This window comes from Castanea sativa, chromosome 5, assembly GCF_040712315.1.
Source record: "Castanea sativa cultivar Marrone di Chiusa Pesio chromosome 5, ASM4071231v1".
Taxonomy (NCBI): domain Eukaryota; kingdom Viridiplantae; phylum Streptophyta; class Magnoliopsida; order Fagales; family Fagaceae; genus Castanea; species Castanea sativa.
In genome coordinates, this window is record NC_134017.1 from 56,213,265 (window position 1) to 56,229,124 (window position 15,860).

The window sequence follows — 15,860 nt, forward strand, 5'->3', positions numbered from 1 at the left end:
AGAGTACATGAAAATACAAACATCAAAACCTCATATAAATAAAAGAATAATTTCAATCGGTCCAATTAAAAACACATTACCATTATCTATTTATATTTTTTGGCTAAATATTAGGAACATTATCTAAATATCAGTAACACTTAGTCCGACTAAAACTAGTCAAGAGAAGGAACAGTCTATATAATTTTAACTCAAACCCTTTATTTCTACCTTCTCTACAACTTCAAAATTTCTCGTTGGTTTTTCTCTATTTGCCTCCAACATGATCTTCAAGAAACAATGTGTTGATGGAAAAGTGGTGTTAGTTCCTGTGGTGTTAATTCCTGTCCTGCAGGAACAAGAAAGAGGATGCATGAGGATGAGTTTTGGTGCGCACTACACCCCTAAGGACAAAGCAGGAAACCCTCAATCTGAAGGCGATGACGCTCACTTTATCTGTGCGGAGAAGAACACTATTGGCGTGGCCGATGGTGTTGGCGGTTGGGCTAGATATGGCGTAGACGCTGGAATATACGCACGCCAACTGATGTCGAATGTTGTGACCGCAGTCCAAAAGCAACAAACACCACTCAATCGTATCGTGGACCTAAGACAAGCTTTGGAGGAAGGTTTCTTGAATACCAAGGCAATGGGTTCATCCACGGCTTGTATTGTGACTTTCAAGGATTATTATTTACGTGCTATCAACGTGGGAGACAGTGGGTTTATGATTTTCAGGAACAGTATATGTGTGTATAAATCGCCGATACAACAACATGGTTTTAACTATCCGTACCAGTTGGGAAATATCATGACATGTGATAAGCCATGTTCAGCTATTGTAACAACAGTGGAACGTTTATTACCTGGAGACATTATAGTTCTTGGTACTGATGGTCTTCTAGACAATATGTTCACTGCAGAAATCGAAGATATTATCAGTAAGGGCACTTTGGAAGGTGTAAACACAGAGAAGTTGGCTTCCACTATTGCACACTTGGCATTGTTTAATTCCATGGATAAAAATGTCGATAGCCCATTTGCACAAGCTGCTCGGCTGGCTGGACTGAAGCACAACGGAGGAAAGAGAGATGATATTGCGGTTATTGTTGGCCATGTTATTGCATAGATTGAGTTTAGGTGTGTTATTCATCCAAAAAAACAAAAAAAAGTTTAGACCTTCTGTTTTGTTTTAGTACTGTTCTTATTTGTAAAAAAAAAAATGTTCTGCATTGAAACAGTGCTAAGCCTTTTGGCTCTTACCTCAGCTTTGTATTATGTTTTGATCATCAATAATATTTCATTCTTCACTTTGTTGGGCTCGTGGAGTTTAGTTTTATGAATGTTACAGTTTTAAATGGGATATTTTTGTTAACTTAGATATTATACAAGTTAGATGTTAATTTGAAATTTTTTTACTAGAAAAGTTAATTTGAGATTCTGAGTTTGTTAATGTAGAGACTAGAGATTGCATGTTCTATTTTTTATTTTTTTGGAAGTGGTAGAGACAACTATTCTCATTGCTTGTTCCATAATTTATAAAAAGGAAAATCGTGTTACATATTATCATTGTATATTTTGTACGGCACTCTTTTTGAAATCGTGTTTTGAAATAATGAATTCATAGTTTTAATTGAAATTGTGTTTGTGAAAGTACAATTTAGCCCACGTGGCAATGTGAATTCCACAAGAGCAACTACAAGCAATGGGACTTTTAGAGACCTTAACAAGTTATACATGGGACATGTTAAAGTATTTTACACCTAGGAAGCACGGGTGCAGGGGTGCCGCCGGCGTAGTTGCACACGCATCTGTGGCTAAGTCCTTATTATTATTATTTTCAATTTGGGTGCCGAAATGTGCCTAAATATGTGTCAAAAACAAAAACTTAAAGACTCAGGAAAACTTGTAAAGCTTACATTGGTGAGTTTGATCTAGCAGTGATTATTTATTTTGAGGGAATTGAGAGTGAGAAGTGGAGAAGAAATACAAGGTGGCCAATGTAAAATGAAGAACAGAGACCCAGAGAAAAGTGATTTATTTTTTTTCAAATAACATTAAATATAAAAAAATTTAGTTAGTTGTCACGTTTCAATACAATGATGGAAAATAGTATCTCGAGTGTCTAAAACTCGAGTTTTTAAGTCTCGGTTTGTAAGCGGTGGGAGCTGGTGTGGACGAAAAATCCACGTGGAAGCTTTTAAGACTCGAGTTTTAAAAACTTGAGTTTCACCGTTCTTCGTCTCTGGGTTTCTTCATCTACTGGGTTTCTTCAACGTTCTGCTGGGTTTCTTCTCCTTCTTCTTCCTTGCGTTTTATTTTTTCCTTCTTGTTCGTTCTTCGATGGCAGATCTGAAGACTAGATCGTGCCTCTTCAAATCGTCTCTTCATTCTTCCTCTTCAGATCAAATCGTGCCTCTTCAAATCATCTCTTTGTTCTTCCTCTTTAGATCAGATTGTGCCTCTTCAAATTCAAATCGTCTCTGTTCTCCTTCGGACACGAGGTTCTTCAAGTACAAAATCGAGTCTTAGAGACTCGGTTTTGCTTTTTGGAAGTCGACTCTCTAAGACTCGAGATCTATGTAGCATTATACTGCTAACTCACCAAGTGGGAATCGTGTCTTTAACCCTCAAGTTTTAGATTGAAATCGAGTTTGTGAAACTCAAGATGCTAGTTTGCAACATTCTTTCAAACCCATCATAACTTACGATATGCTTCACCCTCACACTTCTACTCTGAAAATATCCCCAGAGAAAAGTAGAAAGTAAAGAAAGTGGAAGATGAAGACGAGAGATTATAAAGGGGAAGTGGAAGTGTCAGAAAACGTGTGGAGTAGAAAAGGTAAAGAATAATAAAATATATATATATATATATATATATATATATATATATAAACATGTGAACAGGTGAGTGGTAAAGAGAAAATGAAAAAATAATATAGAATACAAAAAATGTTGGAATTATATATAAAGCAGAAACTTCATTCGGAAGATTATGAGGTCCTCCTACCAAGTGATGCTCTAATTTTGCATTTAACATTTTTTTTACATTTACATCTTTCATTACGTTTTTTTTTTTTAACCCAAATGTTCACATTAACTTATTTTACTTTTATCTTATTAATATCTCATTAATTGCTTGAGCTTACACCACGCCTTTTTCGATTCTTCATATCTTTTAGCACACCTACCATTTTAGTATTTAAAAAAAAAAAAGAAAAATAAATAATAATAATTAAGGACTAATAATAACTAACCACATAAGGCCTTGAAGAGAGATAGAAAGACATAAAAATGTTATAGATTGTCAAATAAAACGCACTATTTCACTATATATTACCAAAATAAAATACTTGAGACTGACAAAACATTTGACAAAGAGAGAAAGAGTAAGAGTCAGGGTTATCACATCTGCTATACTGGCCTTCCACCACCATCAAGATGCTGGAACCTCTATGGGTAATTTTTTTTCTTTAATCTACTTAAAATTAGGGGCTTAAATATGATTTAGGTTTGGGTAATTTTGTTGGATCGATATTTTTTGTTTTGGGTATATAATTAGAGAGAATATTTGGAGCACCATGCAAAGCCATATTCTACCATGGTTTAATTTTAAAGCATCTATAAGACACATGAATATACACTTGCCCATGTCATGTCTTAATGTTGCACTATCGATGAGTAGAAGATCGTGAGAGAATTAGGCATACTTTCATTTTATGATATGAAATATGTGAACACAACACAATTTAGTTGAATTTCATGGTCTTGTTACTTTTTCCATTTATCTTTGGTTTCATTATTGAAAAAATAAAATTAAAAAAAAAAAAACTTACCTTGAGAAGGCTACAAATATGCCGTGAACATACTAAACTAATTTTTAATATTTCAAAATGTATATGTTTTTTTACTCTAATTTAGTTTACTTTTTCTTTAAAATATATGTATAACATTATCCAAAAACATCTTACATAAAATATCACAAAACTATCCGTGCATCGCACTGACAACTTACTAATTTTTATAAAGCCACTGCCCACTAGCCACCTTTTCCATCATTTGGTAACCTGGAAGATTTTTATACAGATTTTTTTTTTAATCAGTTTTATACAGAATTATAGGATACACTTATGTTTTTTAATTATCTATGCTACACATAAAAGCACGGACTCCTTAAGGTGAAGTTTGAATGACCATTTAACCCAAAAAAAAAAAAAAAAAAACTTGAATGACGATTATATGAAAATTAATTAATAATTTATAAATAAAAATATAATTAATAATTTTTTGATAAATGTATCCCGCCGCATCCTCACCCGTACCCGTACCCTACTTTTTCAAAAATTGACAAGTTGCTGCACTGCACCCGAACCTGAACCCAAATCTGCACCCGTGCTTCCTAATTCTACTCTACCTTTCATGATCTGGATGTATAGTTCTATTTCTTTTATTCTCTCGGGACATAGGTTATCAAATGATCAAGACGACTCAGATATTTATTAGACTTGTCAAAGTGCATATAGTAAAGTTTCTCAACCACTAAATAATATCTCAAACATATCAAATGAATATGTTCAGGGGCACAATTTGCAGAGCTGGTGGTGCCATCCAACTAATATATCGTTTCGTAATGAATTCAAACTATTAATGGCTTTCTGTTTTGTTTGTTAGTAAGCTATCTGAATGGTTTATGTTGTGTTTATACAGAGGTGCTATATGCTATTTTGTTTACATTGTTTGATTCTCTTAAGTGAACAAAATTTGGGAAGAGTTAGAAGTGTACAAGAAGAAGCTTGCACATGCTGAACAGCTGAAGCAATATATGCAGAGTCTAAAACAACTGGCAAACCAAAAGGAGTAAGGCCCACTAATAGAATTGGCTTCCTTGGTCTGATTGGTAAAAAAGTTGATAGCATAGAGTACTATAATGAGAAGATTATTGAACCAAACCCAAAACTGGAAATGGAACAAAAGGACACTCGTCGAGACAAGCAGCAAGATTCTGCTCTGGTCTTTTTCACGAGCAAGGTGATTGCAGCTTCTGCAGCTCAGCGTCTACAAGCTCAAAATGTTTACAAATGGACAGTTACAAATGCTCCCGAACCTGACCAACTGATATGGACTAATCTTAAAATCAAGCGTTATCAGAGGAAAATACCGCAAGATGTCATCTATGTTATTGTGGCCATGACCATAATTTTCTTCATGATTCCATTTGGATTTAATTCTGATCTCATGACACTAGAAAATTTGAAGATATATCTACCTTTTTCAAAGTCAATTGTGAATTTGGATGCAATCAAGACAGTGTTGGATGCTTTCCTCTCTCAGCCTGCACTTATGATTTTTTTGGCTTTGTTGCTTCAGTTCCTTTTGTTTCTCTCTATGGCTGAAGGAATTCTGTCGGAGAGTCATGTGGTGAGAGCTGCTTCAGGGAAATATTTTTATTTTATAGTGTTTGATGTTTTCATTGGAGTGTTACTCAATGCAACATTCTTCCTGACTTATGTGGCTTTGGTGTAAGATCATGATTTTGAAATTCTTATATTTTTTTTTGTTTCTTTTTTATTTTGTAACCCCCCCACCCCCCAATAAATTATATTCTTGTCAATGAGAAGCCGGTTCTTTTGTTCATGGTCCGTAGTGATGACATATTTCATGATTCAAGTCTAAAAGATGGATGTGCACCCTCATATGATAAAGAATATAAATGGAACTATTTTATTTTGTGTCATACACCCTTTGTATCAAAATCTTCCCATTCTTCCTGAGCTGGATTTTGATGATATAGCTGGCCTTCATATACTATTTGGTCTTTTACTTTTGCATTACTATCTGTTTAGATGACGTTAAATTTTTGCTTGGGCATTAGACACATTCCTGTCTAATTATCATCACTATCCACGCATTATCCTAACAATTTTTCACTCTTCATTCAATTTAATAATTGTTTGATTCCCAGGTCCTTTGTTGGCTATGGTCTTGAACTATCCAGAATAGTTCCTCTAATTATATACCATTTAAAGAGGAAGTATCTTTGTAAGACTGAGTCCGAGTTGAAGGAGGCTTGCCTTCCTGGAGATGTTGGGTATGGAACTTATGTTCCTAGTGACATGTTGGTCTTCACAATTGTCCTCTGCTACTCTGTTATGGGTCCTATTATTATTCCATTTGGTGTGGCTTACTTTGGCCTCGGATGGCTAATTCTTAGAAATCAGGTAAGGTTCATTTATTTTTATAGAGTTTCTGATTTTTATTTGACCAGGCTATTTTCTAAGCTGTCTCATGCTCAATTATCTGACAGACACTCATAGTTTATGTTGCATCCTACGAAAACTATGGAAGGATGTGGCCACACATGCATAAACCCATATTAGCGGCTCTGATACTATACCAAGTTACTATGCTTGGTTCCTTTGGGATGATGGAATTCTACCATGCACCATTCCTAATTCCACTCATCATACTGTCCCTGATATTTGGCTATGTCTGCAGTAAGAAATTCTACCGATTTTTCCATGACACATCTCGAGAAGTTGCTTGTGATAATTTGAAGAAAAGTCCTAATATGGAACAAGTTTTTAGATTTTACATCCTACCAAGCTTGAGTTCTGAGAATATTGATGATGATCAATTTTAGAAAGGTAGTTTAAGTAATGTCACAAGAGTTTAGTAGGCATCCTGGCTCTGTGACTTTGATCTGGTGAGGCTTGTTTTTCTAAATTTTAAACTTTTCTTCTTAGCCCTTGACTATTTTCATTTCAGAAAATAAAAATAGACTATCATGATCGGACAATTAAATCCAAGCTGAGTGGCTAGGAATTGAGGCCGGAGACTATAAAAGCAAGTCGTTCACCAAAACCAAATGTTCTGCCATGGAGTGGCCATCATTTGAATATACCATAGTTAACTTTGTGTTTCCCTATGACCATGGCTCTATCACCACTAAAACAATAATGGTCTGCCTTATATAATGTAAGCTATCATCTCTCAAAATGTAGTCACTTGCCTTCTATAATTTTGTTATCTTCAGCTTAATAGATGACTTTTCTAGGCACATTTTCATGAGACATCGGATTTGTGTGTGACAATGACATGGATTTGTGTTCAAGTGGAACAATTACATTAGGTATTAACAAGAATGAACCCTTTATGAGTTAGCCAAGATGCTAGTTAGGAGTTTTGAACTCAAAACCTCATGAATCTTATGAAGCCTTGGGACCCACTATACGAAACCCAACCGTTATTTTTATTTTCACAATTTGAGTATGTCCTATACTTAACTAGTTTTGTTGGGCAGCAAGAGTTAGAGAAGAGTTGGGCTTTGTGGAGCTTAGTTGTGTTTGATTCGGTTTACATCCGAAATAATGTTGTGTGGATTTTAATCGGAGATTTTCTGAGGCTTAGGGTTTCTGGTTGTTGTTTTTGTGAGAGTGAAAAATTGTATAGCGCACTTTGTAATTTTTCGCTAATAATAGTGAAATCTCTGCAACTCTGAGGACGTAGGCAAATTAAACCACGTAAATACTGTCTTGTGCGTGTGATTTTTTTTTTCTTTATCGTTTGTTTTCTCCATTTTTGTTTCTCACAGGTTTGAGAATTTCGTGTTAATTTCCCTAAAAGAAGGGCAATCACTTATTCATAAAATCAGCATTCTTAAGACTAAGGAGTTGGGTAGTCTTAATGAATCTTAAACTTCTGTCATTGCTTTATGGGTTTGATCCATCCAAAGGAATGTTTGCTAATTTTTTCATGTCAGCAGTGTCACGCCCCAAACCCAAAAGGGTCCAAAGCATGAAAAACCGAGCCTTAGATAGATATTGTAGGGATTTATTTATTTATTTATATAAAGATAAATAAACATTGTGAACTCTCCACGATATAAGTTAGAGCTTTATGAGACATTTGCAAACAATACAAATAACAAATGATGCCTCCAAATATGAATGAAATTTCTAAACTCCAAATGCATCAACATATAATCACAATTCTTCCTAGGATTGGCAACCTCAACGACAGAATCTAGGCTTACGTTGCCCAAGGCTAAAAAATCTCAAGAGCCCAACCTCCGATAGAATTAGCTATGACCTCGATAAATTTAGTAAGTTGAGTCACCAACCAATCATAGCATAAATCTCTCAATTAGCATAATGCTCCAGTCACCACCAATAAAACAAGCTCCATGCCTGACGTATGGCAAATTTATCTGAAAAACTGTTAGAGAGTGGGATGAGCTAAAGCCCAGTATGTAGCATAATTAATGAGGTGGGGAAAATGCAAGTTTCATTTTCAATAATAATAATATAATATGACAAGAATCATTGAGTAATGAAACACAAAGTTTCTCAAAGTAAATACCTTAAAACTATATACTATAATCTGTGAGCACTAACAATATAATTTTCAAAACCATAAAATTAACATACGGTAATTTATCAGAAATATACCACACTACCACATAGACTGGTCAGGGGATCCACCCATTCACAATTGGTATGATATTTTCCTCTCTGGTATGTAGTCTCTTGGCCCCAGGGACAGTAGCCTCACCTATACCCTCAAGGTTTTTTTCTCCCCCTATGGGCAGTAGGGAGAGCGCGTTAAATAGGATCTCTTTTGCATGTGGTCTTTTGGCCCCATGGGCAGCAGCCTCACCCACACACAATCAAAGAACATCTTCCCCCCATGGACAGCAAGGAAGAATGTGTCATCTAAAGTGAAAGGGCACTGACCTGGATCTGATTTTGTTGTCACAAAGACTACGGAAACCAAATCGGGTGATCATTGGGAAATCACACATGGCACAGGGTTAAAACCACATAAAACTCACAAGTATACATTTCCTTTCAAATACATAGTTTATAACCAGGTAATTTCAGAAAAACCTTAAATAATCTAACTTTCACAAAGTTTGTAAGGTTTTCAACTTCATTCTTGTCAAAAAGATTTTCTATCAATTTCCCAAATAACAAGACAAGATAAGCATCTTTAATTTTTCCAATATACCATAAAATCCATGATTTCCTTATCAAAGATTAAACAAAAGATACTCATTTTTCCATGTCAACAATTTATGCATTTCCCCAAATACAATACCAAATATGATGCATTTTCATATATAACAATATATAATAGGGTCATGGCACAATACTTTTAAGAAAACATATATTCATATATATATATATATATATATATATATATATATATATATATATATATATATTTTAAATGTGTTTGACCCAAAAATAACATTTATGAAACATGGTTTTTTTTACAAAAATATCATTTAAAAGCTACTTACCTCAACCGGGCATTGCATTCAACCAATCAAGTTACTAGTTCCATCACCAAGTACCTTGGAACCTAGAAACACAAGTATCAAGCCTATTAATAACAAAGCCTATTAATAACAAGGCCTACTACAAAATTATGTTATCAAATTTGTCTCCATAAATCGGAAAGGATTCCCTCAAAAATCAAACTTGAGGCCCTAAAGCCAAATTTGACCATCCCAAGACAAGTACCCCTACCCAAATGGGAAGCAAACAAGCATACAAAAAACTCATAGGACTACAACACATCCAAAGTCTTTAATTTGCCTTCAGCAAACAATGTGCATTTACCAACTTGATACAACGTATGTCACTACCAAACCATGATAAAATTAGCCAAAGTAAAACACTTTTCAAAGAAAACACATATAAACTTACAAGCTAAACCACACAATAAAAGCCTTGAGTAAATTCCTTAAAGTCTCAGCATCCTAATCACACTTTCAGATAACTTCTATCAAGTCAGCCCTTTTAATAAAATTCATTTGGTCCACTTAGTGTTATCCAAAAAGCTTGAAATTAAATAGGGAGAAGCCTTTATATGTCTAGTATGTACCACCAAAAATTTAACTCAAAATGTTTTTTCTATAATGTATTAAAAATCACGTAATTCAGCTTACTCAAATCTGTCAAGGATAGATTTACAGTCCCAAAAGAAAAATCACTATAATTATTATACTAGCCAAAATGCTTTGAGACTTGAATCAGGTAAAAGATATGTGTATTAGCTTTCATTATAGCCATCATAGGCTTCCAAATTCAATCTATGGTAGTTATTATGAACTTTTAACTACAATGTGTGTAGAGTTTCTACAGAAAACAAATTGAGTATTAAGTATGGTCAAATGGCCTTTTTGAACACCAAACACCATATCCCCTTTCGAGAAATATCATATGTTCATCCTCAACAAACCGTTTTATCATTGGTACTATACATAAACACCAGAATTTTAAGAAATTAACACAACAAGCGACCACAAAACAAAGTTTAGCAAAACTCATACAAAACCATAAATCGTACAAAACTAAAAGAAACATCTCACACAACCCATATCTGAAGCTTGAATTACCCACTTTTTAAACATCCTCAAGAAGAAATGCCCATATCAAAATATTATCCCCACCCAAGAGATTGACTCTACACAAGCTTTAGACCATAACCAAAACAAATAAGGAAGTGGATCCAAAAAATTTCACCTTTACACCACTGTTTCAGCAACTCAAGGAGCACTTGCTGCATCCATTAAAATGGAGCGGTGTTGGTAGGGGCGGCACCACCTTATGGCCAGGGTGGTCTCAGGACCACCCTGACCTGAAAAAAAAATTTATACATAATAATTTAAAATTTTATATTTATCTACTTTAAAAAAAAAAAAAAAAAAAAGTGAGAACACCCTGAATTTTTTTTATGCCAATAAAATTAAATTTTGGTTCATAATTTGAGCAACTTAACAATATATTAGGGTCTTTCAAGCAAAAGAACCACATGCTTTTATATTCTTTTAAGCCTATACTATGGCTTTACTTTTAGTTTTTGCTTTACCTTACACACTGTCATTGTACGACTACTTTTTATCAAAAACATTATAATATATATTATACAACTAATTGGTCAAAGTCACGTAACTTTAGCCTTTTTCATTGTACAACTACTTTTTTTTTTTCTATTTCCGATAATTTTGAGTAGAAAAAAATAGTAGTTTTAGTTAATTAAGTGAATAAACTTAAAAAGTTACTTAATTTTATATAATATCAATTAATTCATTATATATATAATAAAAATTTTATTTTTATGATTATAATTAAACATGTGATTGTCCATTCTAAGGAAATTTGATTAAATTTACACGAAAAGTGTCACTAAATATTATGTTTTTACATGTTGCTATCATATTATTAGTAATAAAATTATTATATTTTTATTTATATAATTTAAAATTTTATTAATTATATTATTTATGATGTCACCGGCTCAACCATTGGTCAGATCTCGGTCTGACCAAAAAACCAATAACCAATCTCTTTTTCGGTTCATTCACCATACTAGTTTATAAAACCATGGAAACCCCCCCCCCCCCCCAAAAAAAACTTGAACAAAAATCTGGAAAAAAAAAATTATAATAAAACCGATAACAAGGCCCAAACCAAATGCAAATGGAAAAACCCAGTACAAGATCAATCTCATCTCAGACTAAGACTATCACTACTCCAACACCAACACGATTACATTTTTAATTCACAGATTCACAAGTCATTAAACAATTTAAACTAAAATTAAATCAAACCTAAAGGCTAAAAGGAAATAAGAAACTCACTTACTCTCTCCAGCTATCGCCGTCCATCCCTATTCAGCAATACTAACAACAACCACAACGGAATTCCACAAGCTTTATGTTGTAAAACTTTATGTATTTGCATGTTTTTTACTGCTGCTGTTGTTGTTGTTGTTGTCAATATATAAAATTTTCTTTTTATTAGATTGTGTAATTTATGCTTCTTGAGAAACACCCTGAAAAAAATTCCTAGAGCCACCACTGGGTGCTGGTATGGTTTAGGTTGCTTTAAGTGGTGATAATGAGTGGTTGTGAGTAGAAGAAGCTCAAAGAAAAATAGAATTATTAACTACCTTAAAAAGAAAAATAAAATTCATTTGAGATATTATTCACATCTAAAATTTGCTTAAGAAAAAGGCTTGGGGTGTTACAAGCAGCCTCCATTATTGCCTGTTTTCCAAAGCCTAATAAACAGTAATAACGGATTGACTACTTGTTGAAAAATTTATGAAGGTGACAGCTGGGTGGTGTCTGTTCCAGCATTAGTGAATCATTTGTTAGATTCTAAAAGGTGCCTGTGGTATAAAAATGGTTTGCGGAACATGGTGACAAACATGATGCCGAAGGATTGAATAAACAAAGGATTTAGTTTGGAGTGCAATTTAGAATACAATGTCACAAATCGATATCAATTCAAGTGCCCAACATCCTCAACGAAACTTAGAAGCTTAAAGCTCAAAACTGCTTGATATTACAATTTGAAACATCTATGTATCTACAAATTAATGCAGTTCATTCTCAGATGCTACAGATAATGGAGAAGGAACATCTTCAGGTTCTCTACACGGTTTAACCCACCTTCCATGTTTGTTAAGCACAAGCCCCTTGTAAGGCAATTGATACCAAAACTTAGGGATCCTCAACTCCTCAATTAGCATATCTGTTGTCTTGTTCACCAATGCAACATCTCTCCGAGCATTCCACCGAAACTTGCGCTGCTTGCCAAGAAATCCATCTAAGAGATGGAGGTATATCTCCAAATTATGGCTGCCTATCAAATTAGACTCACGCTTTAAATAAGGTGACATGAACATGTCAAGTTTCAACTGGCTTCCTACATGCCTATAAACCCAATTGAATTTTTTAGTAACAAAATTAAGCTTATGAAGAATATTGTTACATATGAACCCTGGAAATTTTGGGACTATATCTTGCTTAACTACAATGCGTAGTGTTTTTACCCCTATTTCATCAAGCTTTTCCTTAAATGCCAAGTTCCCAACCCTTGGTGCTCCAAAAGAAATGACACTAATGGGAAGGCCAGGGTTTGAAGTAGCAGCTTCATAAGCATTGAGGAGAGCCAAAGCACCACCAAGGCTATGCCCAGTAATGGTGAAGCTTATACCTTCACCTTTTGCTTTATAGAACTTGATGAGTCTATTCACTTCTTCCATGACTTGCTCAGAAGCACTCAACTTGTTATACCTGGTGAACTCACTCTTTGATTTATAAATACTACGAAACCCATGTTGGACCTTTATTTTCCCATCCCCAATACGCTCAAGCATTGCCTTAAGATCTGTGAACCATTCAGTTGGAGAAATTGTACCTCGCCATGCCATGACTATGTCTCTTCTTCCAATCCTTTCTGATTCTTCATCGTTGCTAACCGCTACATAGCCCATCCAATTGGAATCTTTGCTCCATGTTTCACCTAGATGTGACCTCTCAAACCAACTCGGAACATCTACATGTGACATGGCGTAGATGTACTTAGTAACCTTGTAACCATGATTTGTTAGGCCTAATTCTTCGAAAAGCTTGTGCCGGTTGTATCTACAACTCCCACAAAACTCGGACAAAGGATCAAAGTCAAATCCATCATAAGTAGCCTGCGCAAATTCTCCATATTTAATAATTTCGCGTCGAAGCCAAGGATGGAGAGGGTCAAGAAGATTGTCCCAATTGTGCAAATCATGAATTTCACGCCACTTTGTTGATATGTTTTCCTTTGGAGACTTGGTGGGAGTCATTAGATCACCCCAGTCTATAAAATCTGAAGCTGTGTATGGCAATTGGAGGAGGGATAATAGTGATTTTGTGACATGATGAGAAGCTTTTTTCTTTGCATGTGCTTGTTGAATTGGCTTAACAGCCTCCTCTGCTTGAACCCGGACTAGGGAGAGTTGTTTCATGCTTGATGCACAAGTTAGATGAAAATGATTAAGCTTCATAGCGGATGATGATGCCTTTTTGATGGCCTTCCAAGTTACACCAAACTTCAACTTCAATACCCATTTGGTTTTCTTTGCTTCTTTTTCTTTTCTGACTTGCCTCAATGGTGATTCCTCCATGATGGTCTTAAGGGGGTTATGCAAGACAACTTGTAATATCAAATTAAGGATGAAGATTGAACTGATCAAAAGAAAGAAAGAAAGATGAAGATTGAAGGAGATTAATATCAGCTTGTGTTTTGATTTTGAAAATCAATGTTAACATATGTTGGGTATGAATGAGACTTATATATACATAATGATAGTAGGTTGAAGTTTGATAAAAGCCTTCAGTTTGAATTGTTCAAGCTCACGCCTTTGACTGTGAAATGTAGACCTTGACTGTGAAATGGTAGACCTTGGTAGTTGAGACTTGGAGAGGTAGTTGAGACTTGGAGAGTTGGACTGGGTTTTTCCTCTGTGACGAGGTCATGTTCATTTCAAAAGCCAATTGTTACAATATTAGATTTTTTTTCTAAATAAAGTAAGTCATCTATATATAATATAAAATCAAATCCTTTGACTTTTTGTTGACAATTTTAAATTTTGACACATCAATTTTACAAGCCTCATCAATTACGCCTCATTATAATTTATTTTAATTAATTGATTAATTTATTAGTTTAAATTTTTTTGGGGACTCTTCCATATTAATTTTACATAAGCCCAAAGTAAAATAAACAAACCAACTACTACATAACTACTATTAAGTTGTAACATATAAAGAATCTTAAAACCTAAAGCTAAACTCAAGGGAGTAAAGAGACGTCAAGAGAGAGAGAAAATAGTCAAATACTCTATAATTTTTTTTAATCAATGTTTTTTAGTTCATACTGATGAGTTGGCCTCTCTCCACAAAGATATTGATATTTTTTCTAATTAATTGTTATCAATTTTTTAGTGCTCTTTATTTTTAGACTACTTCTCTAGGTCGGCTTTTCAATGGGTCCATTTAGTGGACTCATAATCTTAATAATTTTCCATAGATTATGTTATTGTATGCTAAATTTACAGTGTTTTCTTTTGTAGCATGCAGCTTATCCAAATTTGGACGGTTCCACCCTTTCTATGATAGTCATGGAGGTTAGCATTTGGCTTTTATTTATTGGTCTATATTTTCTTCCCATCCCATTACAATTTTCTTTCCATTAAAGTTGGATGTCGAATTGAAGTTTCTGTTAACTAATTGAATTTTTTTCTTTCTTATATTTTTTTTTTTATTGTGTAGTCATATATATATATAGGCACTGAATCTTCTAATTTAGGCCCAGATTCAATTTTCGGTAGGCATATTGGCCCAATTTCGTTTCGTATAGCAAAATCAAAGTGTAATGCAAGTGGCTAGAATACGCTACGCACCAATGAGAAAGGTCACGAAAATCGCCACCCAGCTTAGGCAAGGGCCTTGCAATAACTAACTAATATACTTTTCTTTCATGTCTTTATTCGCTCATGGTTCAATATTTTAGTGTCTTTTTTTTTTTGAAACACAATATTTTAGTGTCATAGAGGAACCACACCAATTCATCTTGAACTTGGTGGATAAAGTATACTGCGATGACACTATCATAGAGGAGGTCCTACAAAGAAATAGCTCAATTCCAAGAGTTCAATTCATGTTATCAACCCATGACCAATGAAAGATGGGATGGTCCCATTCAATGATAAATTTGAGCAATTGGTGATAAATTTGAATATTCAACTGTAAGATTTTACAAAATTTTTGAATAACTAATATATATATATATATATATATATATATGAGTTGGGTTCAAATTATACCTGGTATAACTCTAATTCTATGTTTGAAAGTTTTGAGAGAGAGGAGAGTAGAGAGAAGGAGAGTAGTGGAGAAGAGAGTAAAGGGGAATGGTTATCCTTCACCTTATTTGAATGTTTTTAAAATTTAGTAAGGGAAAGAGAATAATTAGTCTTTTCATTTGTAATTTTGTTAATATAGTAAGGGCAAATTTGGTAATTCATTTGGTCAAGCATTTTTATAC

The 15,860-nt window shown here is 34.1% G+C and overlaps 2 protein-coding genes and 1 pseudogene across 2 annotated transcripts; 2 read left to right on the plus strand and 1 right to left on the minus strand.

The window, feature by feature from the left end:
• Window positions 1-262: 262 nt before the first annotated feature.
• On the plus strand, window positions 263-1,108 carry LOC142635445 (putative protein phosphatase 2C 80). Its single transcript, XM_075809598.1, has one exon. The coding sequence runs from the start codon at window positions 263-265 to the stop codon at window positions 1,106-1,108; it is 846 nt and encodes a 281-aa protein (XP_075665713.1).
• A 3,518-nt stretch (window positions 1,109-4,626) lies between these two features.
• On the plus strand, window positions 4,627-15,522 carry LOC142635446 (hyperosmolality-gated Ca2+ permeable channel 3.1-like; annotated as a pseudogene).
• Window positions 12,056-14,056, minus strand: LOC142636968 (phospholipase A1-Igamma1, chloroplastic-like). The gene has a single exon (XM_075811256.1). It carries the CDS (start codon window positions 13,936-13,938, stop codon window positions 12,367-12,369), a length of 1,572 nt encoding a protein of 523 aa, XP_075667371.1. The 5' UTR covers window positions 13,939-14,056; the 3' UTR covers window positions 12,056-12,366.
• Window positions 15,523-15,860: the final 338 nt, after the last annotated feature.

Bases quoted from the DNA above. Each gene is read 5' to 3' on its own strand.
- LOC142635445 (XM_075809598.1), top strand. From the start codon at position 263: ATGATCTTCAAGAAACAATGTGTTGATGGAAAAGTGGTGTTAGTTCCT.
- LOC142636968 (XM_075811256.1), bottom strand. From the start codon at position 13,938: ATGGAGGAATCACCATTGAGGCAAGTCAGAAAAGAAAAAGAAGCAAAG.